Source organism: Perna viridis, chromosome 15 (genome assembly GCF_037379345.1).
Source record: "Perna viridis isolate PV_CMFRI_1.1 ecotype Kerala chromosome 15, ASM3737934v1, whole genome shotgun sequence".
Taxonomy (NCBI): Eukaryota; Metazoa; Mollusca; class Bivalvia; order Mytilida; family Mytilidae; genus Perna; species Perna viridis.
In genome coordinates, this window is record NC_142459.1 from 16,841,971 (window position 1) to 16,867,565 (window position 25,595).

Sequence of the window (25,595 nt, forward strand, 5' to 3'; positions counted from 1 at the left end):
TAGCAATAAAGTATGTTTAAACTAAATTAATACTGTGTCCACACTTTGCCTAATCGACCGCGATTTCCCGGGCATCCTCTAGTTTATATGAAAGTAATCTATCATTCGATATATTTTTGCACAGAATAAAATGTTTGCTTTATATTAAAATTTATTTAGAATGTTTTCTTAAGGAGGTAGACCTAGGGTAAAGGACACAACCCATACAAATCATCAGAAAGCTTGTATTCAGCATTTTACATCAATGTCATGTAAGCATCAAAGTAACTTAGATCAATTTCATTCTGTGTCAAATGAAAGCTTGATAGCCTTTGGTGAAATTGAATATGATACCAACATATCACTAACCTCATAAGTTATGTCCCTTACCCTAGGTTTACCTCCTTAAATAAAAAAAAAATCGTAAGTCAGCTAGTTCTGTTGATGCTGCATACACCTACTTTTCGTCGGTAAGTTTTTGCGTTAAAGGTGAAAACATTCTATTGCCGAATGATTTGTAAAATACATATGGTAAGGGATACAACTCTTAAAAATCACTGAAACGTTTGTATTCAGGCTCTTTTTTATTAATCTCATGTGATTATCAAAGTAACTTTATTGATTTCATTCTGTTTCAAATGAAAGCTTGAAAGACAAAGGTGACATTGAATTTGATACAAACATATCACTAATTTCGAGAGTTATGTACTATACCCTAAATCTACCTCCTTAACATTGTTTCCTTTGAACAAATATATATTTCAAACGATTTCTTATTCATTTAATCTAAAGTCTACTGATGGTTAAATCATTTTATCGATTTCTAAATTCGTTTACATGCTTGAAGCATCAAATAATACGTAATCACATCATTATGTACTTAGATGTGTAATTCAAATGTTTGGTCTGCTTTTTATACGTATATTTGGATACCATCTGATTAAGTATAATGTAAAGAATAAAATGTTCTATATTGTGCATTGAGCCCGTGCACGTCCGGGTGTCACACAGAGCCACTGGGGGCCAGGGTGTTAAAAAAATAGGCCCGCAGCAGCGTTAAGCTTGTCGTAAAAGGCGACTAAATAGTGCTCACAGACCAACTGGGGTTTGTGCCCCAGGTGGGGGAATAGGGTACCCCTGTCGTGTTACATGCTATAATACGGAAAACCTGACCGCAAACCATAGTGGTGCACCGTGTTGGGAAAGATGCCACGTTCCTCGCACGTTCAAGAAACCTGATGTGGTATTCGATAGGAGTAGGACCCTTTGCGCTACGCCACAGATGGCTAAATTGCCCGACCTTACCCATACCTCCTTTTTTCTATGGTAATCAAAATTTGTCGACCCTATTATCCTTGTGTCCAATCCTTTTTTTTTTCATTTCATCATTTCATGTTCATTTTATCATCCATTTCATGTTAATCGTCTGAATATAGCTGAAATATTGCTGCTCGGACCTTAAACCCCAACGATCAATCAATCATTAAGAGTGTAGGTTTTTGGACATTTGTTTTCCTTTTCGTATATTATATTTTCATTGCATTTTAAACAAAATTCAAGGCCTTCAATTTATTTTAGGATATGTTCAGCTTTGATTTTCTAATTTCTAGTTTGCTTAATTAATACTTTGTTGCAAGCAAGTAAATTTCTCGTGCTTCTCATTAATATATTGAGTTAGGGCCACTTTTATATACACAATAGCTGTATTTTATCGGTTCAGCCACTTTCATTTAGGAATTTGCATCCAAGGCGTCTCTTATATTCTACATTTCTTCTGTTCTAGGGGTTGGGATAAACTTCAAACTTTTGCTAGTAATGAGCTTTAGTCATATTATTCGAAGATAGATTTTTCGTATATCTTTTTGCATCTCAGATTTTGTTGGCTATCGTAGCCGATTAAAGTCTCTTCGACTTATAAATTTTTATCATCACTTCGTGATATTTTTTCTTCGCATTATATCTAATTTTTGCACCACTTTTATCACAAATGCAGTTTCAGAAAACATTCTAGACAATTGTGAATACAGAGGAAACATTTAATTCTATTTTATTATCATAGTTAAAACTTTCAAGTTACAAATAAATGAGTTATTACAAGAGAGTGCAATAAGTAATAGAAAACAATAAATTTCTATTGACCGAACTTCTACCAGATAGGCCTCTGGAACCGGGTTATGGTGCTACAAGATTGGTCATCACTGCAGACGTTTTATGGTGGTCATCATGAACTCGTGGATTGTTATGTTGTATCCATCTGCGCCATGAAAACTGATCTGTTCAACGTGTTATAGTTTTCCTTTCGTGCAGGTCCGGGGGGATGTTAAAAGAATAGGCCTGCAGCAGCGCTAAGCTTTTTACGACAAGCTTAGCGCTGCTGCTGGCCTATTCTTTTAACACCCGGACCTGCACGAGTCTTCTAAGGTAGGAAAAGCAACAATTTTTGGAAGTTCTCCAATCCTGTCAGGTTTATATATTAGAGCTATTTTTGTATTTTTTTGTATTTATTTATTGTTCTTTAAATCACAGCGTATGTGTAAACTATTCCCGACATCCGTGGAGAACCGTTGTATTTTCGGACGATGTACATCACACCTGCTAAGACATAGAAGGAGTAATCAAGGAAACAAAGGTGATAGCAGTAATCAAAAGAATGTGACAAGAACCAGGCATGGAAAACAGACACACACAACGAAGAACATAAAATAACTAAAATCATACATACAAAGTAACAAAAGCAATTGAGCAACTCGGACTCCACTAAAAATGGGAGCATGCACCAGGTGCACCGGTAGGGTAAATATAGATTAAACTGCTTGTTAGGTTAAAATGGTATTTCTAGAATGATGAATCTCAATGGTTGCTTTTATAAGCATTGTGCATGGCTACAGCATATTAAGTACAGTCTAACCTTCAATGATTCAAATCTTAATAACCATTGGCATATTTTAAAGTATATACTGTGGAAACCATTGTTCAAGCGTAACATTCCCATGCGGGTCCGGGTACCAAAAGGAAAACGCTCACAGCAGCACTAAGCTTGTCGTGAAAGGCGACTAATAGGCCCACAGAACAGCTTGGTTTTGTTCCCCTGGTGTTGGAATGGGATACCCCTGGCATGTTACATGCTGGGGTCGTTAGGCCATAATACGGAAAACCTGACTGCAAACTATTGTGGTGCAACGTATTTAGTAAAATGCCACATTCCTCGCACGTGTAAAAAACCTGTAGTATTCCATTAGAGTAGGAACCATTGGGCTCCGCAACAGGAGGCGACATTGCCTGACCCTTCCCTTCTATCCTTATATCCAATGGCAATCAAAATTTGTCGACCCCATTATCCTTGTGTCCGGTCCCATTTGTTATTTCATCATCATTTCATGTTCAGTTAACATCTATTTCATGTTCATCACCTGGATATACCTGAAGTATTGCTGCTCTTTCGTTAAACCCCAACAATCAGTCAATCAAGCGTAACATAAAATAAACAATCATGAGTAGATATGCAAGCATACATAGCAAACTAACCTTAATGCATAATATCGGAGTACAACAAGCATTAAACTATTTGATTAAAATGACAACTTATACTAAAGATTCTACAAAAAACATAGTTTATAGGATGGTAAATTTAATTATAAATATGTGTAAATATTTTACCAGAAGCAGTTTCCATGAGGTATTAAAATAAAACCATATAATAAATTATTCAAGATTCCTTAATTTACATAACCAGAAGAAAAACTACAGATAGAGCCGACCGATGATCTCAGTCTTAGCGTGAATTCACATCAATTCATTTCGATCGTTTATACCGTTATATTAGTGGGAAAAGACAATAATTATGCTTATTTTATTTTTCATTACAAACTGTTCGGTTTTACAAACAGTTTTTGTACACTAATTCATGACATTTATTTGGTTAAGATCGTTTACCGCGGTTCAAGGGACATGGTTCTTGACGTTTGTCCTCATTTTCCACAATAGATATATAATTTAATTCTGGATATGCAGAGATATCAACAATTTTTTACCTTCAGAATTCTCTCAAGGTTCGCGAAAAAGATTGTTTCGAAGACATAAGTGCATTTAATGTTGGATAAAAATTGAATAAATACGTATTAGTGAACAGGTAATATGAATAGTTTTATATTTCTTATAACAAACTGTGTAATCTTCTCGAAAGGTCTCACACTTGAAGAACGACCATTCAAAGTGATTTCAAATAGTACTTTCAACGACTTAAAATATGTATACAGCCGCTTTACCGTAGGACATCGCTTGCAATGTCCAGTTCTCTGCGCACAAGATAACAGGTGTCGTTCCTGTACATACAACCCACACGACAGTGAATGTATGTTTAAATCCCTTTGCAAAGAAGACGCATGTATTTATTCGGGAGTGACATTTTTACTACAGCATACCCAGTAGACTGTTGTGAAATTCCTTCCGGCAGTAGCAATGGGGTGTATCTTATCTATCGAAAAGTGAATGGTGCCGTCCATAAAACAGAAGTATACTGTGACATGGAGAATGGCGGATGGACGGTAAGTAGATTTGTACAAAAAATTGTCAATACTTAGGTAACCTATATGAGTTTACTTTAAATATTTTTAAACTGGTACACTTGAAAAAAACAGGGCTGTGAGGGTATGTAAAAAAAAGATGTGCGTTAAAACATTAGGAGTGATTGTGACGTCATCACTCCTTCAGAGTTGTGAATGAAAAAGACACATCAATTGTAGGCGATGTTTTGCTAAAAAAATAGGTTACCGATAAACAGACTAATATTTATTTTTGTTAACGCGCTGGTAATGAATATTTCACATTATATTTTCAGTATCTAATCGAAAGTAACTATTCTTTATTTAGCTGCTTAATATCCTTTTTCCGATCTAACCATTATCTGTCTATTTTATTGTAAAAATATATTAGGTTTCTAAGAGATATTTTGATACAAATTTTTCATCGAGTTTTAACCAATACACAAATACTTTTCACGTGAAATTCATGTTAACCGAGCTTCACATGAACTTCACTAAACACGAATTTCATGTGAACATTTCGTGTGAATTTCACGAGAAGGCTCCATTCCCGAATTTCACGTGGACTCTGTCATTTAGTTTATTTGCTTAATTCAGGTGTGGTATTCGATAGCAGTAAGAACCTTTGCGCTCTGCCACAGGAGGCTAAATTGCCCGACCCTACCCTACCCAACCCCCCTTTTCTAGTGGCAACCAAAACTTGTCGACCCTATAATCCATGTGTCCCATCCCTTGTTTCATTTCATCATCATTCATGTTCATTTTATCATCCATTTCATATTCATCGCCTGAATATAGCTGAAATATTGCTGCTCGGGCGTTAAACCCCAACAATCCATCAATCCATCAATTCAGGTGAAAATCATGTGAAATTCGTGTGAAAATCATGTGAAAATAGAATGGGAAAACAATTACTAATGTACATTGCTGGATAAATAATACTGGTAAAAAGGCTGTACACTTTTATATCCTTAGGTTATCCAAATGGTAAGTACATTTTTATTAAAATAAATTGCCAAACAACTGATGCTTGTAAAATGTTGTTCTATAATTTGATGAAAAATAAGTAATGTTAAACCTTTTTTGAATCCATATTATTCTTGATAGTTTTATAGTGTCAAATTAGGACTTTTGTATACCCAATACCCCGTTTTGCTGTTTAGCAGATTTTCGCGAATTGTACAGTAAGCCTCGTTTTTTTGCAACATTTTCCAGGTGATGCAACGACGAACTGGTACTAATGTTGACTTCAACCGTAATTTTGCAGCTTACAAGGTTGGATTTGGTAACAAATCAGGTGACTACTGGCTTGGTAGGTAAACCTGTAGACACTGTGCTTGGTTGATTATTGATTGATAAAACCCGTGACATCTTGTAGAACTCCTTAACTGTTCAATAAAATAATACAATAGACTCAAGTTACCTTATAATAACATTAAAAAAGGAAGTTAATGCAATAATAGGCTGAGATTAAATCACACGAAATAAGGCCTTATGTAAAATTAAAATTATTGTTTGCAAAAAATCATTTCTTAAGTGTAAGTATTTGTAAGAATCAGGGAAAATGGGGAAAAATCAGAAACATGCATGTCAAAAACTCGCCGACCTGACAAGATAATTTCACTCAAGTCTGCTTTTTCTCTATTTGACAATACAATGATTTGATCTCTGCATCACTGGATTTGCTCAGAAATTTTTCAGTATTCATTTTCAGTACATTTTAATGAACTTATAAGTCAATGCACCAACATGATATGGAAAATCTTGCCTTTTCCGTTTGTTTCTTATGATGCAAACAGTCAAAATGGTGGTTTTTTTCATACCGTGTTTCACTCATAGCCAGATTCTTACAGAGACTGACACTTGATGAGAATGTTGTGTCTTCCGAGGGTTGCTTCAATACAATAAGGTGTTAACGAAATTAAATTAAGAATTCTTTACATTTCAGAAGTGACAGTAGGTATATTTCATGAATATAATTTAAATAGATTTCGATTTCAGGGAATTTCGTTAAATCAAGTATTATAAAAAATAATTCATGATGCGCAAATTGACGATACATATTTAACGAGAATGTTAGGCGTTCCAAGAGTTCTTTAAATACAATACGTGTGTTCACGGAAATAAGTTTTTAATTACATTTCTATTGTGACTATGGGTATATTTCGTGGGTAATATTATAGTATTATTGCGTAAACTTGTCCGTTTTGGCGTAGTTAATGGTCCGAAGCCAGCCAATTTTGCTAGCCGAGGACCCATAAATCAGCAAATAAGGAAAACCCTACACAATTATACCTTCATTGACTAACAAGTCTAATATGTCATATTTTTCTAGGCCAATATGGATTTTATTGGGCGGCTAAATAATGCATTGGACGAATAAATTTCGTATTGGATAGCTAAATTCTGTATTGAACGTTTAAATCCCGTATTGGATAGCTAAATTCTGTATTGGACGTCTAAATCCCGTATTGGATAGCTAAATTCTGTATTGGACGTCTAAATCCGTATTGGACGGCTGAATCATGTATTTGACGTCTAAATGCCGTATTTGATGGCAAAATCCCGTATATGCACACTTTCGTATTGTTCTTTTTATTAGCAGTTTAGATCATATTTAGGCTAAAATACGAACGTTAGTCAATAACAATTCATATAACCAAGCGAAAGCTATTAAATGTATTTATGATTAATGCATTTCTAAATCCGACTATGTTTATTTGAAATTCTTTAGTAGGTACCATATAATCCGTATTTGACAATGGGTAGCATGTAAATATTGATGATAATCCTTAAACTGAGGTTGCATACTACTGCAGAAAAGTGTGGGAAATTTCCCGCAAGATGTTTTGCAATATACACGCAACCAATAAAAAAATCTTTAACTACAGACATTAACCCTTCCCAAAGAATTTACAGAGTCGTTATTTGGACGTAAAAAATGTATCGTAACGGTTTCCTTCGATTTTCATTATGCTTGGTTCATTTCAATTTCAGGGAATGACATTTTGCATCATATATTGTCCAATAGGGAGTACAGTTTACGAATTGATTTAGAAGATACAAACGGCGATAAAGCCTTTGCTAATTATCAAGTATTCTATATCGGAAATGAAGCGAGCAAATACACTCTACTTATCTCTGGCTATACTGGAACGGCAGGTAATTCACGGTTTTGTTTTGCAGAATAATTTTCGTCAAGTAGAAACTTCGAAAATAAAATATTTCAGGACTAAATTTATATACCGTTGCGTTTAGACCCATCTCTTATTTTCGATATCATACCTCAGTAATCAAAAATACGAGAACAAACAAAAGACGAAGGGTATATTTTTCACGAAAAATCAGGTATTAATATAAACACTTAGAACACTTTTGGTGAACGTACTGATTGAAGAGAGGTTGGTAAGATTTACATGATTAATTGATTGATTATTGGGGTTTAACACTCGAGCAGCAATATTTCAGCTATGATGATGATGATGATGATATGAAAAAAAGGGATGGGACACAAGGATAATAGGGTCGATAAATTTTGATTGCCACTCAAAAGGAAGGAATGGGTAGGGTCTGGCAATTCAGCCTCCTATGGCGTCCTACTCCTATCGAATACCAAAACAAGGTATTGACCATTGGTACCAGATTGACGAGTTAGAATTTATATTAACCTTGCAAAACGTTCACTTAACGAAAAATGTTGCATTTCATGATCATTTACTTAATACTGATGTCTTATAGTTAGACATAGCCTTAAGCTCTTTGATGGATCTTAATAATTGTTTTTGTTCATAGACTAAAGCTAGTTTCACTTTATAAACGTTTTAGTGTTTATTCATATTTTATTTTCACAAATTTGTCAATTTAAAAAAAAACAATCCCTCTATAAAACATTCCATTATTTAATGACATATCCCATTGAAGGTGATGCTATGACTGATCCTTACTGCAGTGGAGGAGAGTCCATTTCAGTACAAGTAGTGAACGGCTCTAAGTTTTCTACAATCGACCAAGACAACGATGGAAAGCCTGATGGTAAATGTGCATCTCTGACAGGTTGGTGGATGAACTGGTGTGCCTGTGGTTACCCAAATGATCTTAGATGGACAGTATGGAGAGATAAAATTATCAAATCGACAGTTATGAAAATCAAAAGCAACGTCTGCTGAAATCTAACTGCACATGGACATTTGGAAATCAAAACCAAAGGCAGTGAATAGAATAAATAATTAATCTTAAAAAATTAATAAAAGCACTTATGTATGGTAATATAACATCATATAGTATAATCTGGTCCAACAAGCCTCCAAATAAATTTCTTTAAGACAATACACGAGTTGGCAACCTTATGTAAGAAGTAAATAATGATACATTCTTAACATACAAATTCATTAATAACAGATAAACAAAAGAAAAGCAGTATGATATTTATTTAATTTGTATAAAGCTTTTACAATTCCGTCTTCTCGATTGATGTGCTAACATATTCTTTGACATGGAATTGTACCTGCTCTTTTTAAGTTTAACGCTGTCAATTGATCATTAGGATGAAAATCTTCTTAAGTATACAATTTATGAAGGTAGACATAAGGTAAAGGACACAACTGTTACAATTCATTGGAATGTTTGAATTCAGTATTTTACATCAAGCTCATTTAAGCATCAAGACAACTTGGATTGACTTCATTCTGTTTCAAATGAAAGCTTGACAAGCTTTTGTGCAATTGAATATGATACAACCATTTCACTGATTTCAAGAATGATGTCCCTTACCCTAGGTCTACCTCCTTAAAGACTCTGGTATTGGTATAAAAAAAAATAATATACACAGTTGTTTACAAAAGACAACGTGGCGTTTACTTGATAATGTAGCTTAAACTAGAAAAAATATGAACAATGCTTACAACCCATCCTGCATTTGATAACTTGGAACTCTTGAAATGTTAACTGATCAGGATTAAAGTGCGTCAAAAATATGACAATTCAGAAACACCTATATCGAAGTACATGACCTGAATATGAAAACAAGATATGACGACGACCGACATACACAATGTTGCAAAAACAGGAATATTAAATTATTTTCGGATATCTATCGACCCCCCCATGAACATATGCATTTGCATGCAGAAGATCGCATACATGTATAGATAAAATTATTTGTTTTAGATTTATACTTAAAAAATAGGATTCGTTTCATAATGACTGCGATCAAATACCACCGCAAAAATTCTGACGAATCACACAAGTTGAGACAAGTGTTTTCAAATGAAAAATTGGTTTAAAATATAAGATACACTTTTCCAAAATTCATTTTAAGTGGTGCATACGTGTTTGATTTATTGTGCAAAAAAATGCAAAACACCTAATATGTCACAAATGAATTTCGTATTCTGGAAACAAAAAATTCGAAATTTTAAAAACCTTAACGGGAGCTTTTCATAATGAATGTATACACTTTATGGAAGCTTCATCATAAGTAGTGAAAGGGTTTTTTTAAGTTATTACACAAAAAAGGAACACATACCCATTTCTATAAATTTAACTTGTGCAAATGTTTTTAGTTATTATCAAAAAATGAAGACAAGGGTAAAGCAATATGCTCACAACCTTACGTTACGAAGGCATAAAAAACTAGGTCTATTTCTGTTTGGGTTTTAACCTGTTCGCGTGTAATCTTATGTTAAGAGTCTTATCATTAATGAACTATTAACAAGATTGCTTCTTTAATTGTACTCCAGCTAGGCGTTATGCAAAATGTGATTCATGGTTGGAAAGCCTACTACATATTTTTATAGTTTTAATATGTGGTTTAAAACGTTATGGTAAACAGAAATTAACACGTGGCTTTTCAAATAACCCCTGCTCATAAGAAATATAAATTCTATAGAATTCAAGCTGCTAAGGGGAGATGGCACTAAAATACAGTAGAAAGCATTGTATTTTCAATGTGAATTACCACCTCCTAAGAGCAAACAGATTGGAATAAATCATTATATATTTTATCATATAGACCTATAAAGCAGCTTAATTACAAAAATAAAAATGTGTATCCCTTTTTTGGGGTGTATCACATTTCATATAATTTGTATGATTCTTACAAAGAGTGCTACTTAATATTTTTAACCCAAGCTCGCAACCATGATTCTTTGGTGTAATACTACTTGATATATTATTTTGTTTCCTTCCAGTGCCTAAACAAAAGACCACCGGCAATGAAATACAAGAGATATGTAAAACGCTTGTCTGATTGTAAAATGGTCAAGGTCCTTACAGTACATTTGAATATACAAACACACATTTGTTTCAATTATTTATTCAACAAATTCATTTGCCTCCTGATTTAACAATCTAGTGCATATATTTCTATTAAATACAAACTCTTTATGGGCACTTGTATATACCTCGTGATTAAAAAAAAAAATGGGACGTTATACATTTTTTGTTTGTTGGGGTTTAACGCCCGAGCAGCAATATTTCAGCTATATTCAGGCGATGAACATGAAGTGGATGATAAAATGAACATGAAATGATGATGACATGAAAAATGGGATGGGACACAAGGATATTGGGGTCGAAAAATTTTGATTGCCACTGGAAATGGGGAGAGGTGGGTAGGGTCGGGCATATGTGACTGAGCCATATGGTTCCTACTCCGGGAGAATACCACAGAAGGGTTCTTTAACGTGCGAGGAACGTAGCATCTTTCCCAACACGGTGAACCACTATGGTTTACGATCAGGTTTTCCGTATTATAGTCTGACAACCCTAGCATGTAACACACCAGGGGTACCCCATTCCACCGCCTGATGCACACAACCCAGTTGGTCTGTGGGCAGAGCGTTCTGAGCACTATATAGTCGCCTTTTACGACAAGCTTAGCGCTTCTGCAGGCCTATTCTTTTGACACCCGGACCTGCATGGGGAGGACGTAATACTAAGTAGAATTGCAGGTTTGTCCGTATCGAAACAGAACAGAACTTTCTTTAACTACAAATGCTAGGGATATGCTTACAAAGATAAAACCCCAGTTCAAATGGAGTTAAATGTACTATATGTAACTGAAGTTCAATTTAATTCAATTTTATACCTTTGAAGTTCTCTGGAAGTATTTGTTTTATCCCTTTATGAACATTAAGATTCCATATTTTCTCCTATCTGTCGTGGAGGTAGTTTTATAGGCTGTATTATAATAAACCCAACCTACCCACGTTCACTCTGTCGTGGAACCAGTAATAGATGTAGTGTTATAATTCAACAAACCCATGTTCACTCTGTGGTGGAGGTAGTTTTAGAGGTTGTGTTATAAATCCAACCAACCCAGGTTCATTCTCCCGTGGAACCAGTATTAGAGTTTGTGCTATAAATCCTAGTATTTATAGCGTTAAAAAGGCCTTACTCAATAGTGTAAGATTTTAAGAGTTATGCAATCATATATAGTGATTAAATGTTTAAGTTTTAAGTTTTTAAATGTTACAATAAAGGCTTAATTAATAAATACTAAATTACACATAAGCTGTTGCTTTTCTTGTGTTAATGCAAATGTTTCTTTGCAAAAAAAAAAAACAAAAAAAAAAAAAAAACGTTAAAGACGGTTTAAAATTGATCAGTTTTCAATCTAAGCCTTTATTCAATACCTGCACTTCCTAATCTGAATATCACATGTTTTTAATATGACATTCGATTTCCATGATTTATATCCAGTTTAAAATAGGATTAAATATTGTTTTCCAGAATTTATTTATTTTTAAATTAGACCATTTACTTACAAAACATGTGTCAGAATTTTGAGTGAACGGTCCGATAATTCTAGTAAAACTGTGTGAGTGAATCCTTACAATTTAATCAGATTTTTTTTCTTGAAGCCTCTAATTTACTAAAACCTACAGTGTGACATTGCAATATTCGAAGAAGTAATCATGGGAACCAATATTCTAGCAGAATAGGATAACCCGCCGAGCTGCTCATAAAAAAAGGCCTAGGGTAGACGAAAGTAAAAGGTAAACTATGGCACGTTGAACAAATCAGTTACGTGGTGCTGATGGATACACCGTCACTATCCACAACGTCATGATAACGACCACAAAAATTAAGGAGTGACTACTTCAATCTTGTAGCAACATTATCTTGTTTAAGATGCCTTATTGTACGACGTCTAGCGCACTACACATACATAGAGCTACAAATCTTTGAATTCTTTCGAAGTGTTGTTTTGAATATACGATGTATCTAATTATCTCGTTTTACGCCTTAACCGGCTCTATCTTTTGTCAAAGCGATGCTAGCCTTGTTGGGTTATGATATATACATGAAATTTACACTGCTGTAAAAACACATCGCCGAAGTCATAAAGGGTGAACAACAATCATTATGCACGAAAATGCTAATTAGATTAAAATTGTTTACATCAAAAACATTGAACAAGCCTTAATAAACAAAACCGGTCTTTAATTAAGCTCCGCATCAAACAATTTAAGCTCTACCTGATACACCGTGTAAGAATTCACATACACTTTCAACTGTATTACTTACAATTGTCAACCATCGCATTCTTAACCTGACACATGATGCTTTTGATGATGTAAGTAATTTTGATAAATTGTTTGCAACTTGCAACTCCTTCCCCTAAATTCAAAGGATTCATGTTGACGAAACATTTATAAAAGTGGAAAGTTTCATAGTTGAACAGGAAAATGGAAATCCACACATATATTTATGTATTATATAAGGCAAAGGAGATTCTATGGCCTGACGATTCCAGCATGCAGCATGCCAGTGGTACCCCATTCCCCCCTCCCCTTGGGCACACAACCTAGTTGCTCTGTGGGCAAAAATTCCAAAACAAATATTATGTAGTACATGAATACACTATACTTTGGGTAAGTTTGGCATCGCCCATTAAATTGAAAAATACATAGGTTGGAAACAAGACTTAAATTTGATTACTTCGAACTCCGTGAAAGGCAGACCAAAACACTACCAGAAGCAACACACGTGGAAAAAAATCACAAATAAATTTACCAATAGTTGTAAAGTTAGAAATAAAACGAAACAACGTTATGTATTTATGTTACTTTGATGCAAGACATTTTCAGAAGAAAAATTTCTACCAAATCATTGTGTCAAAAATTTATTCGAAAATAATTTTCCAGACGCAAGGACCAATAATTGACTCTAGATAAGTCGTTGTTGACCAACTGTAAAAACATTTCGTAACAAATTCCCATAAGCTATGATTTCAAATTATAAAAAAACAAGCATTGAAATAAATATAAAAAAGGGTCTTAGAAGAGAAAACAAAAATGAAAACGAATCGTTTTAACGAAAACTAACAGACCAGATCCAAATTGTCGTTTTTGTTATTGGAAAAAAACCTTGGTTTATTTGTGCAAATTTCAATTGTATCAAAAAGGCAATGCTACAATCCCAATCAATACGTTAAATATCAATATCTTCATTTCTTTCATAACCTTTAACCTCAAAAGGATGTAAGAGATGTCCAAAATGCTTGCAGTTCAGTGGAAAAAGAAAAACGATAGAGAAAGGCCAACGTCCATCCAAACTCTCACAAGAATCTGACTAAATGTTCGGTGTATTTCCCAAAGTTTGAAGAATTGGAAGTTACTTATTTTTTACCGATCAAATACCTGTTGCACATTTAAAGTGCACGTTTACTCCCCTGCTTTAAACTGAGAAGATTAACTTTGACCAATTTATTTTTCACAATTGAATATAACCAAAATGGACAAAGAAAATGATTAAGTAGACTGACTGACTACATTAGAAGAAAGAACACAAAAATTGCCGAAGATTTGAAAAAGCTTGGGAAAATATCAGGTGAAAGGGGTGACGTAAACAAAGTTGTTGTTGATTGGGTGAAAAAGTAATAAAGGGAACCAGATTCTAGTGGAAATCAAGAGAATGTAATCCAGGGACAAAGCCCAGACATGGAAAACAAACATACATAACAAAGAAAATAAAATGACCAAAATAATACATACAAAGTAACATGAGTAAATGCATAACTCTGACTCCACGCTTTAACTAACTAGAACTAAACTATATCGTTGACTCGTGGTCCAATCCAGTATCTAAACAGTTGAGAAAGAAATATCAAAACTTTTATTTTAATTAGAAAATACTGTAAACATGTTCACAAAGGAATAACCGAAAAAAAGATATTAAACGTGGATGAGTGTATTCTATAAATATGCTACAATAAGACAGCGGCGAGGACTGTGTTGGCGGACATCCTTCAATGGATCGTATCACTTTTTCACTTTATACTTGCCTTCCTAGTAAAAAAAATGAAATTTCAATTATTAGAAAGTCAGGCAACTTTTGGGGGAAAATTAAACTAGAAATTTGACCGGTTATGTAAAAGGGTGATAAAAGAACTAAGCTAACTTCCGAATTGTGTTACCAGTGGGAAGCAATAATTGACCAAAATGTGTCAACATAAAAGAAAAAGTCTTACTGTTTATAGAAAACCTTAATGTATAACGCCTCGTGATATCTCAATTTAAAACCCTACAATGTGAAGTTTTGTTTCTCCTGGTATTACCTAAATGGTAAATTGGATTATACAATGTAATATATCCAAATGTCAATAAATAGCAACTTCCATTTAAAATAAACAGCATTGAAAAATCTTCAATATAACCTGGTCCTCAAATTATAACAAAAAGTTTTACGTAAAACCACGCATTGGACAAATACTGCTGGTAAGAACTTGATAACACAATAATTTCAAAATTTACTTTTAAGAAGGTAGACGTAAGGGACATAAATCTTGAAATCAGTGATATGTTTTTATCATATTCAATTTCACCAAGCCCTTTCAAGCTTTTATTTGAAACAGAATGAAATCAATTAGTTACGTTGATGCTGACAAGAAATTGATAAAAACGAAGCCTGAATACAGACGTTTCAATGATTTTTAAAAGTTATGTTCATTACACTAGGTCTACCTCCTTCAACGTGTTTTTATTACTTTAAATGCAATTGCAAATGATAATGATAATTAAGAGGAGGATGACCTTGACTGCATGGACATTACTACTTGTTACACACAAGCAACAGCCTGCACATAAAATTCTGACAGAATCTTAAAATAAAAATGAACATGAAAATTGAATTGAAAATGATCTCTCTCTTACATTGAGTGACGCACATAATAAAGAGAAAAAGTTTTTATTCTTTTAGATGTGTTGCAATAATAATATATTTTTTTAAAAATCTTTAATAATTCAGTGTGAATTATTTATAATAAAAAAATAGAATACACAGAGGTTCAAAATTACATTCAGTTGTGTCCAATGCAAAAAACAATATAGGAAAACTATGTATTTATTAATAAATATCAACATATATCTATATATGAAATATATATTCCTCATATCTCCACTTCCTGTGCGATGGTTGGCATTGTGTTCAAATACAACTTGTCCTAAGTGTCTCCCTTCAGAAGTCTATTTATGTTTGACTGACTGTACTAATTAAATACAAATATAATCAATAATTGGACTGAAAGAGCAGGGAACCGTGTGTTTTATGTTTTACTCAGGTAACATTTCGTTTTGTTTTTGTTATCCTGTTATTAATTGCAAAATGTTTATATTTCGTGTTTCGTATTTGTGTATGAACAATATCTTTGTATTTATTAAGGATAAAGATCTGTGTAATCATGTATAAAATGTATGTTTGAATTGAATACGCAGTGGATTTGTTTGCTCACTATTTATTTCATTCTGGTCTGTCGACATTTAATGTATTAAGTAGCACTCCAGCTAAAAATCATGCAGAATGGGATTTATGGTGCAAAAGACCACATATTTTATTTTTATTACTTTGTTTGAATTGCCATAGTAGACAAAAATTAACATTCAGCTTTTCATATAGTCAATGTTCTTAGGAGATAAATATTATATCGAATGCTGTAGATCTCAAAATTAAGGGTGATTACTCTGCAAATGACACTCAAATACAAAAGAATGTACTTGATTTTCAATGTTGATTATCTCTAAGCAGATAGATTTGAATGAATAAATGCCCATTTCATAATATAGACCAATAAAACAACTTAATAACAAAAATAAATATGTGTAGACGTGTTAGGGGTGTTTCATATTTTTTCAGGTTTTGCATGATTCTTACAAAGACAGCTACCTAACTGTTTACATTCTATACAAAAACGATATCATATAACTGAATTTTGTTACCTTGTTTAAATTTGTTAAATACTTTCTAAAATGTCAAATATAAAAATCGGATTTTAATCCATTTGCGTTTTAACGTACTAACCTTTTATTTTTATATGTAAATTGTTTAGTATCAGCCTCTTATTCAGTGTCATACTGTCTAAATAAAAATATAAATCTTGAAGTCTTTTATGTTATTGGAAAAAAGCCTTGGTTTATTTGTGCAAATTTCAATTGTATCAAAAGGCAATGCTACAATCCCAATCAATACGTTGAATATCAATATCTTCATTTCTTTCATAACCTTTAACCTCAAAAGGATGTAAGAGATGTCCAAAATGCATGTAAATGATCTAATTCTGACCCAAAATAAAATACAAAAATAAGCCTCTCAAGTGTAGGCTTAAGTATGAGAAGAATATATCTAGGGTTCAATTTGGAACGTCATGATTATTCACAGGATAAAATTAAATCATGTTTTACAAAAGCTGTATTTTCGTAGTAAATTATCTACTCTTCAATCTTCATACACGTGAATAACCTTTGTGTAAGGATGGGTTCATGTAGTAAAATGTTTAAAATGGACCAAATATTTGTTTTTACTTCATTCACTGAAGAGTTACAAAGCATTAACCTTTTTTTGTTATTGTTATTTTGTTCTCTCGATTGGGAAGGTAATGGCAATTTAAATCATGTAATGACAATGAATATTAAGTTTTGACAACTTTGATAACTTCTGAATTATTCGCGTGCTACTACTCACTTCTATACTTACACTATCATTTAACTTTCGTGTGAATTTTAATATTTAAATAATAACAAAGATGAATTTCATTTCATTCCAAATCTTATTAAAGTCTTTTGATGAATATGTCTTATTCATAGCCAAGAGAAGCTATAGAAAAAAACATGAAGGGAACGACACCAGCAATTGTTTTGTAACAATTGAGATTTAATGTTAAAGTCAATATTTGTCTATGTATCAATTTGAAAATTTGTGAAGAAAGTGGACCAAAGAATGACCACAAGCGTTTAAATTTGACAATGAAAAAGTTCGGAAAATGATCCGATAAAGATTGGTTAGTAAAAAGCTCAATGTTTCACTTATATTTAGTACATATCACAACGTATTGCTTGAAAAAGGGGAATTATAAGAGAGACACCAACGTCCTCATTAGTTGTGCATGCATGACAACACAACATTATTTACCCAACCCCTAGTCCTTTCGCAGTATGAGAGTATGGTTTAGTGGCCAAGGGACATGCACGCAAATGTTGTTTGTTTTATCAAATACGTAACAAACATTATTTTTATAAAACATGATAAATGGACGTTTAGACAACAGAAAGGAAAAGGCTAATTATATATTTAATACTATAGTGTAATGTAACAAAATTTGACTATGTTGCCCTATTTATTAGTTGTATCGATCCTTGATTTAGTATGTTAACAAATTACGACTCAAGAAATTAAAGTTGCGTTTCTTTTCCTTATGTACACATTTTTTGCGTTCTTATTTTACTTTGACCATGCTGATGGAACACCCTTTGGCCTTCTCTTCTTCATGTTAATTACAATTTCAACTGCTTTACAACGCTGTTCATTGTTCAAGGTTTCACCAACATATTTCATTTTTTTGAAAAAAAAAACAATAGATAGATTCATTGATTGATTGTTGGGGTTTAACGCCCGAGCAGCAATATTTCTGCTATATTCAGGTGATGAACATGAAGAGGATGATAAAATGAACATGAAATGATCATGATGAAAATTGAAAAAAAAGGTGATGGGACACAAGGAAATTAGGGTCGACAAATTTTGATTGCCACAAGAAAAGGGAGGGATGGGTACGGTCGGGCAATTTAGCCTCCTGTGGCGGAGCGCAAAAGTTCCTACTCCTATTGAATACCACAGCAGGGTTCTTTAACGTGCAAGAAACGTGGCGTCTTTGATTTGAGAACAAATATAACATAACAAAAACAGGGTTGAACTCAATTAAAAATAAATCAAATAATAAATAATTGACACAATTTGGACATATATTAAATTAAGTTGTTACTGCAGCCTTTGTAAAAATCATGTAAATTCTGTAACATGTGGCCCGTGCAGGTCCGGGGGTCAAAAGGATAAGCCTGCAGCAGCGCTAAGCTTGTCGTAAAGGCGACGAAATTTGAATTCTACCGTACATTGTATATATTTTTTATCTCCTAAGAAGAAGGGTTACATTCCTATTTACTATAACATTTCATACAAAATATCAAAAATAAAAATATGTAGGCTTTCCAGCTATGAATCACATTTTGCATGACTCTTATCTGCAATGCTACTTGAATAGTTACTGAAATAATGCTCAACAAAATTAATCTTATAAGTAATATATCTACTCATGCATTTGTAAAATTAGTGTAAAATCCCATTGGGCAGATGAGTAAAAAAGGTTTTGTATGTATAACGTTAGCTGCTATTTGAAGGCCAAGGATTTAAAAGAGTTCATGACCAAAAACAAAAAAAAAAAAAAAAAAAAAAAAAGAAAAAGAAAAAGACTGAAGAACGTCGTGTAAGTTGTTATTCATTTATAAACGACAAATAGCCACTGTTGATATAGTGGTATTTCGGTTGTCATTTGTCTACATGTATATTGTTTGTAAAGGCTCGTAATAGCTTTATGAAGGAGCAATATATTTTATAAGGAGAACATCATTTATATAATCGTTGTACAGGAATGCAAAATTTTATTTATCTCATGCTTATAAAAGATGCGGCAAAAATCGACTAAACCTTGCTCCTCTGGTGTATGAAGTAGCAATACATATTATATTTCAATGGGGTGAAGGTAATATTTTGATGATATTTTTTGCCAATCATAATTTAAAATACCCGTATATAATACATGACAAACTGTTTGGCCAGAAGAAAGCAAACAGAAAAAACAAACTTTGAGCTACAAAACAATTAAAGATTATAGAAATATAATAATTTTTGTTTAATTTTTTCTAGTGAAGATAATCAAAATTTTAAGTTTAAAGACCAATAAGAGCGGAAAACCTTTTTAAAGAAAGATACATATAAAAATGTACGGACCTGGAATATTGCTGAATTAAACAAAAATGATATTTGTTCATAAAAGACGGTTCATGGGCCTAAAATATTTGCATTACGTCGTAACTTTGTAATATATTACATCCCTCTTAAATTGTAAGCTTATTAATAGATTTCTACTATTCGTGTTACTTCCATCAAATTGTGACGCGCCGTGCACGTCCGGGTGTCAAAAGAATAGGCCTGTAACAGCGCTGAGCTTGTCGTAAAAGGCGACTTAATAGTGCTCAGAAACCTAGCCTGGGGCTAGGGAACTTTGCCCACAGAGCAACTGGGTTGTGTGCCCCAGGTGGTGGAATAGGGTATCCCTGGCGTGTTACGCTGGGGTTGTCAGGCTATATTACGGAAAACCTGACCGCAAACCATAGTGGTGCACCGTGTTGGGAAAAATGCCTCGTTTCTGGCATGTTAAAGAACCTTACTATGGTATTCCCCCGGAGTAAAAACCATAGGGCTCCGCCACAGGAGGCTGAATTGCCCGACCCTATATAGCTGAAATATTGCTGATCGGACGTTAAACCGCAACAATCAATCAATCAATTAAACTGTGACGATTGATTGATTGTGTTTAACGCCCAAACAGCAATATTTTAGCCATATCCAGGCAATGAACATGAAATGGGTGATAAAAAGAACATGAAATTATGATGACATGAAAAATTGGATGGGACACAAAGATAATGGGGTTGACAAATTTTGATTGACACTGGAAATATAGAAAGGTGGGTAGAGTCGGGCAATTAACCCTTAGAAGGAACGGAAAGGTTCCTTCTCAGAAAGAATACCACATCAAGGTTCTTTGATGTGCGAGGAACGTGGCATCTTTTCCAACACGTTGCACCACTATGTTTTACATGCATGTTTAAATTTGATTATAATCTTCAACTAAGAGAAGCTGATATATTATATATGTATTTATCTGTCGTGATGGTAAAATAAGCGCGAAAGTTAGTACCCAAGATATTGACTTTAACACTATGAGACGTTTGTCGTTATTCAAAATTAAGAGCTTCGGAAATCGTTGAATTAAACATGGATGGTTTTTGGGGCTTGAAAAGGATGTATAATTACACAAAACTAATGGCATATACCATATCCATATATTTTTTTCTAATGAAAGTTTTTTTTCCTGCCAATAACATTAAATAGTATTAATTCTATTAATCAACGAACAATAAAATTCGAGCCATTTTACGTAGTAAATGCTCATTATTTTGCAACATTAATTCCTACATATATACTGTTTATAATGCCAAACAAATTGAAGGGTAAAATAAGTCTGCTGTTGTTCTGACAAACTTCTTCTAAATGGGCTAAGGAATGAGTAGTAATTTTCTTTCGGTATCGTCAAGACTATTATAGAATGAAACTATGAGTTTAATCATATCAATGTTATATTGATTTACTCCTCAAGACCTTTAAAGACATTGGCAACCTTCTTTATGGAAAATTTGACTGTTTGAGATAGCATTCAATAATTCTATTTAATTTAGATCCTAAACCTATTTGAGTTACAAATGTATATTGTTGTGAATTTAAAGTTAAATACAAAACATTAACGTTGTCATTTTTATTGTCGTCTTTCGCTTTGTTTACATTGTGTCAATTTTAAAGATCACAGATTTCATCTATATATTAAAGGTTATGACAAAAAATAGGGCAAAGAATGAAGATTTTCAAAAACCTTCACAAAGATCAAGGTCAAAACAAAGAACCAATGATGTTTCGGTAAATCCATATTCTAATAGAGAATATAAAAACTATCACGCTTGATTTATAATTGAGTTCAAGTGAGAGTATCGGATCATTATGTTTATCTAACTGCGAAGAAGATGAGGGATTTACATCTTCGTGCAGTTCTTATGAACTTAGCGGGTCTGCTTTATTCTGTGAATAGTAAGTACAAAGATGCTGGCTATTGTATATATCTCATAAATCAAGCCATCAATATTTGGTTTTCATAGGAAATTACAACCAAAATAACTTAACCTGGAAGCCCGGGTAATATTTTCGTTCCACGTGTTTCTCTCAAATACATCCTAAAGTCGCTTATAATATTGACCAGGGAACCAGATTGCGAAATAACTACTTAAATTACAAATTTATCTATAAAAATGCTGGTTTTGAAGTAAACGGTAGTTACGGTGCTTACAACAAGACGTATAATTACAACTGATATAATATGACTTCTCTGTGACTTGTTTAAAACACATTTCATTCCAATATTTTTTTCTAGTTAAAATCACCCATTTCATAACATAAAGTAGTAACTTTTACAGCAATTTGTACTATACAGATCGATTCTGACACCGTTCTAAAATGAAGCGTTAAATAGCGGTGGACGCGTTTGTCCACCTGCCTCCTTGTCCGTGTCATATTTACATTTTTATTGGTGAATGTATACTTTTAATTAATACTTTTAACTTAAATCTTAATACTTTTAATTTTTATTGACAAGCTTAAGTGTATATTTAGATTTCAGATTTCCGTATCTTTGAAAGGCACATTAAAAGTGTCATGAAGATTTCGAGTTCAGCATTCATGAAAACCTTTAAGTACTGGGCACCCAACACTTATTTTCCTTACTAAATCGGCCACCGGAAGTTAAAATTCATTAAAATGTAATATGTATTATAGTCCAGTCTGAGGAAATACCAACATAACATATATTGAAAAAAATGCTGATCGTTTTTGTTTCTAACGCTAACATTTAGGCCATGTTTTTGGATTATGTCGTATTTGAGTCATCCCACCGTGTTTGCTTCTATATTTATTTGTAGTGTTTATAAAAATCAGACAGGAGGTGATTCATGGATGTCGAAACCCACAATTTCTTGTTCGGAAACAGTTAAAGATCACATAACCGGTCTTAGTTTTTTTTTGGTAGACAAAATTGGCAATTTGCAAGGGTTATTATTCTTTGTTTTGTCTGATTTTGTTGATTTTAGGGGGTAATTTCTCAAAAATGCAAATCTGAATACAGAAATGATTATCATTCTGTACAAATATGGCATATGTAGTCATCGTTTTTCGTTGGGTATTATACTCTATGAATCACTTTACCATTGATAGTGTCTGAATTTTATGTGGACTGGTACTTAAATTAACCGTATACAAAAGGACAGAGCACAATCAAACACACAAGACATAATTATTATCGTTTTCTTAATATTCGAGAAAATAATCCTAATAGTATTTTATGTTTAGGGACATTTGAATTCTTAGAAAGTGAAAGTTTATTTCTTATTGTGTTTGAAATAAAAGTGTTTCATAAAGTTTTACCCTGAATTTAAAGTTTGAATGTATTTTGACTGCATCTTCAATGCAGAAATTAACCTTCCATGTAAATAAAAGACTTAAAATATTTTAAAACACGTGTTAAGCTAATTCACATTGGGGTGGCTTTCAACATGTCAGATACTAGAGGTTAGGCTGGCACCAAAAGCTTGACTCCAGCAATCTAGAGGTTGTCTGTCAAGCTATTGTCCGAATTGGTAAAAACGGAATCCACAGATATGACACAATTATAAAATCTTGTTTTACCGTTGCCTCCTAAACTACATGGTAGCACTGCATGGGTGACTTTATCTTCAAGATCACTGGGGAACCTTGTGTCTGACTACAGACCGACAGACAGGCAGATACCTGCCGTGTACAATAGGTAATAAAAACATAATAAGCACGTGCATGTACAAATCATTGTTGATAAACTTAATTAACAATTCCTATATTTGCGAAGCTTTGAAATATATGAATGAATAGAAAAACAAATGACGCCTCTTCGTTAGAAATTGTTACTTCGATAGTAGTAAATTAATGTGGGAAAGTTTGAAACAAATGCATCTATATAGGTTATTGCTTCCGCTTACACCCGGAGCCTCCCGACATTTCATCATACATTTCGTAATCTTGCACTCTTTTGTCTGTTTCCCTGCGGGAGCTTAAAACTTACGGCTTTCGGAATGTTCCGTATTCAATCGTAAGGAGAAATAAGGAAGCCATCAAGCTCAGAAGTGACCCACTTCAATTTAGAATCACAATAACTGTTCTTTTAAATGGTCCAAAACAAATTCTAGTATTGTTTTATCTTAAAAAAGACTTGACAACTCTAATATGTCTTAAAAATGACGCTTCGTCAATTGTCTCCTTTTCGTAAATTTTATAGCTCCTACATATACGGGTGTCAATGAATAGACCTGCAGCAGCTCTAAGCTTGTCGTAAAAGGCGACTAAATAGTGCTCAGAAACCTACCAGGAGCTCCGCCCATAGAGCAACTGGGCTGTGTGCCACAGGTTGTGGAATGGAGTACCCCTGGTGTGTTACTACCCGTGCAGGTCCGGGTGTTAACAGAATAGGATTGCAGCAGCGCTAAGCTTGTCGTAAAAGGCGACTAAATAGTGCTCAGAACCTTAGTCGGGGGCTAGGGCGCTTTGCCCACAGAACAACTGGGATGTGTGCCCCAGGTGGTGGAATGGGTTACCCCTGGCGTGTTGCATGCTGGGGTTGTCAGACTTTAATACGAAAAATCTGACCGCAAACCATAGTGGTGCACCGTGTTGGGAAAGATGCCACGTTCCTCGCACGTTAAAGAACCCTACTGTGGTATTCTCCCGGAGTAGGAACCACAGGGCTCCGCCACAGGAGGCTAAATTGCCCGATCCTACCCACCTCTCCCTATTTCCAGTGGCAATCAAATTTGTGGACACCATTGTCCTTGTGTCCCATCCCTTTTTCATTTCATCATCGTTTCATGTTCATTTTGTCATGAATTTCATGTCCATCGTCTGAATATAGCTGAAATATTGCTGCTCGGACGTTAAACCCCAACAAACAAACAAACAAAATGGTGTGTTACATGCTGGGGTTGTCCGGCTATAATACGGAAAACCTGACTGCGAACCATAGTGATGCACCGTATTGAGAAATATGCCACGTTCCTCCCACGTTAAAGAACACCTGCTGTGGTATTCGATAGGAGTAGGAACGCTCTGCCAAAGAAGGCAAAATTGCTCGACCCTACCCATCCTTCCATTTATATTGTGGCAATCAAAATTTGTCGACCCTATTATCCTTGTGTAGCATCCCCTTTTTCATTTTATGATCATCATTCCATGTTCGTTTTATCATCCCATATCATGTTGATCGTCTGAATATAGCTAAAATATTGCTGCTCGGGCATTAAACCAATAATCAATCAATCATAAATTTATAAAAAGGGGGGGTCTTCTTCTTTCCAAAGATTCATACCGATGCAAATTGTATCTCCGCTCAAATGCTTTAAAGCTTATCATTTCAAACAAAATGTTTTCATTTAAATGTCACGTGGATATTCCTACCGCAACACTTCAAATCATTCGCGGCCAGGCCATGTTTATGCATCTTCGCGCTCCCTCCAAATCCATCATCCGGGACATCATCTTTTTTTAAGATTAATAGAAATTTGGAAAAAATAACATGGATTGAATACAAACATAAGACAAGATGCAGTTTACGGAAATAAAGACAACCTCATTAAACACAAACTAGATAAGCGAACACCTGCATGAAACTATTTTCGAAAGGACGACAAAAGCTGAATTGTTCACATCAATTAGCACGACAGGACCGCTTGGCACCAATCTTGAATTAGAACTGTCATGACAAATAATTAAACTACAAGTAGGGTAAAGAGCACAGCTATTGTCAAATGACACATTGATACATGTACATCCATGCGCCTCATGCACTATGCGCGCCGGCAAGGTAATTCATCTGGTAACTACCGGTCAGTTTTGAAG

The 25,595-nt window shown here is 33.9% G+C and overlaps 2 protein-coding genes across 3 annotated transcripts in view; both read left to right on the top strand.

The window, feature by feature from the left end:
- The first annotated feature begins 4,361 nt into the window (after nucleotides 1–4,361).
- On the top strand, nucleotides 4,362–8,816 carry LOC148597188 (angiopoietin-4-like). The gene is made up of 4 exons (XM_088563010.1): nucleotides 4,362–4,523; nucleotides 5,736–5,832; nucleotides 7,518–7,682; nucleotides 8,442–8,816. Exons 1-4 carry the CDS (start codon nucleotides 4,362–4,364, stop codon nucleotides 8,684–8,686), a joined length of 669 nt encoding a protein of 222 aa, XP_088419136.1. The 3' UTR covers nucleotides 8,687–8,816.
- Nucleotides 8,817–15,956: 7,140 nt separating this feature from the next.
- Nucleotides 15,957–25,595, top strand: part of LOC148597189 (protocadherin-like protein) — a 38,325-nt gene continuing 28,686 nt past the window's right edge. Inside the window, exon 1 of one of the 2 annotated variants that reach the window (XM_088563614.1) lies at nucleotides 15,957–16,083. In XM_088563614.1, coding sequence (XP_088419740.1) covers nucleotides 16,071–16,083 — 13 coding nt within the window. In that variant the 5' untranslated portion in view covers nucleotides 15,957–16,070. Of the gene's footprint in view, nucleotides 16,084–21,588; nucleotides 21,714–25,595 lie in introns of those variants that run through there. The other variant, XM_088563613.1, reaches the window with a different exon arrangement.

What these genes read in the sequence shown, in the direction of transcription:
- LOC148597188 (XM_088563010.1), top strand. Translation starts at nt 4,362, where the DNA reads ATGTATTTATTCGGGAGTGACATTTTTACTACAGCATACCCAGTAGAC. An exon ending in TGGAGAATGGCGGATGGACG is followed by an intron (nt 4,524 to 5,735) that starts GTAAGTAGATTT and finishes AACATTTTCCAG; the next exon opens with GTGATGCAACGACGAACTGG. An exon ending in ATCAGGTGACTACTGGCTTG is followed by an intron (nt 5,833 to 7,517) that starts GTAGGTAAACCT and finishes TTTCAATTTCAG; the next exon opens with GGAATGACATTTTGCATCAT.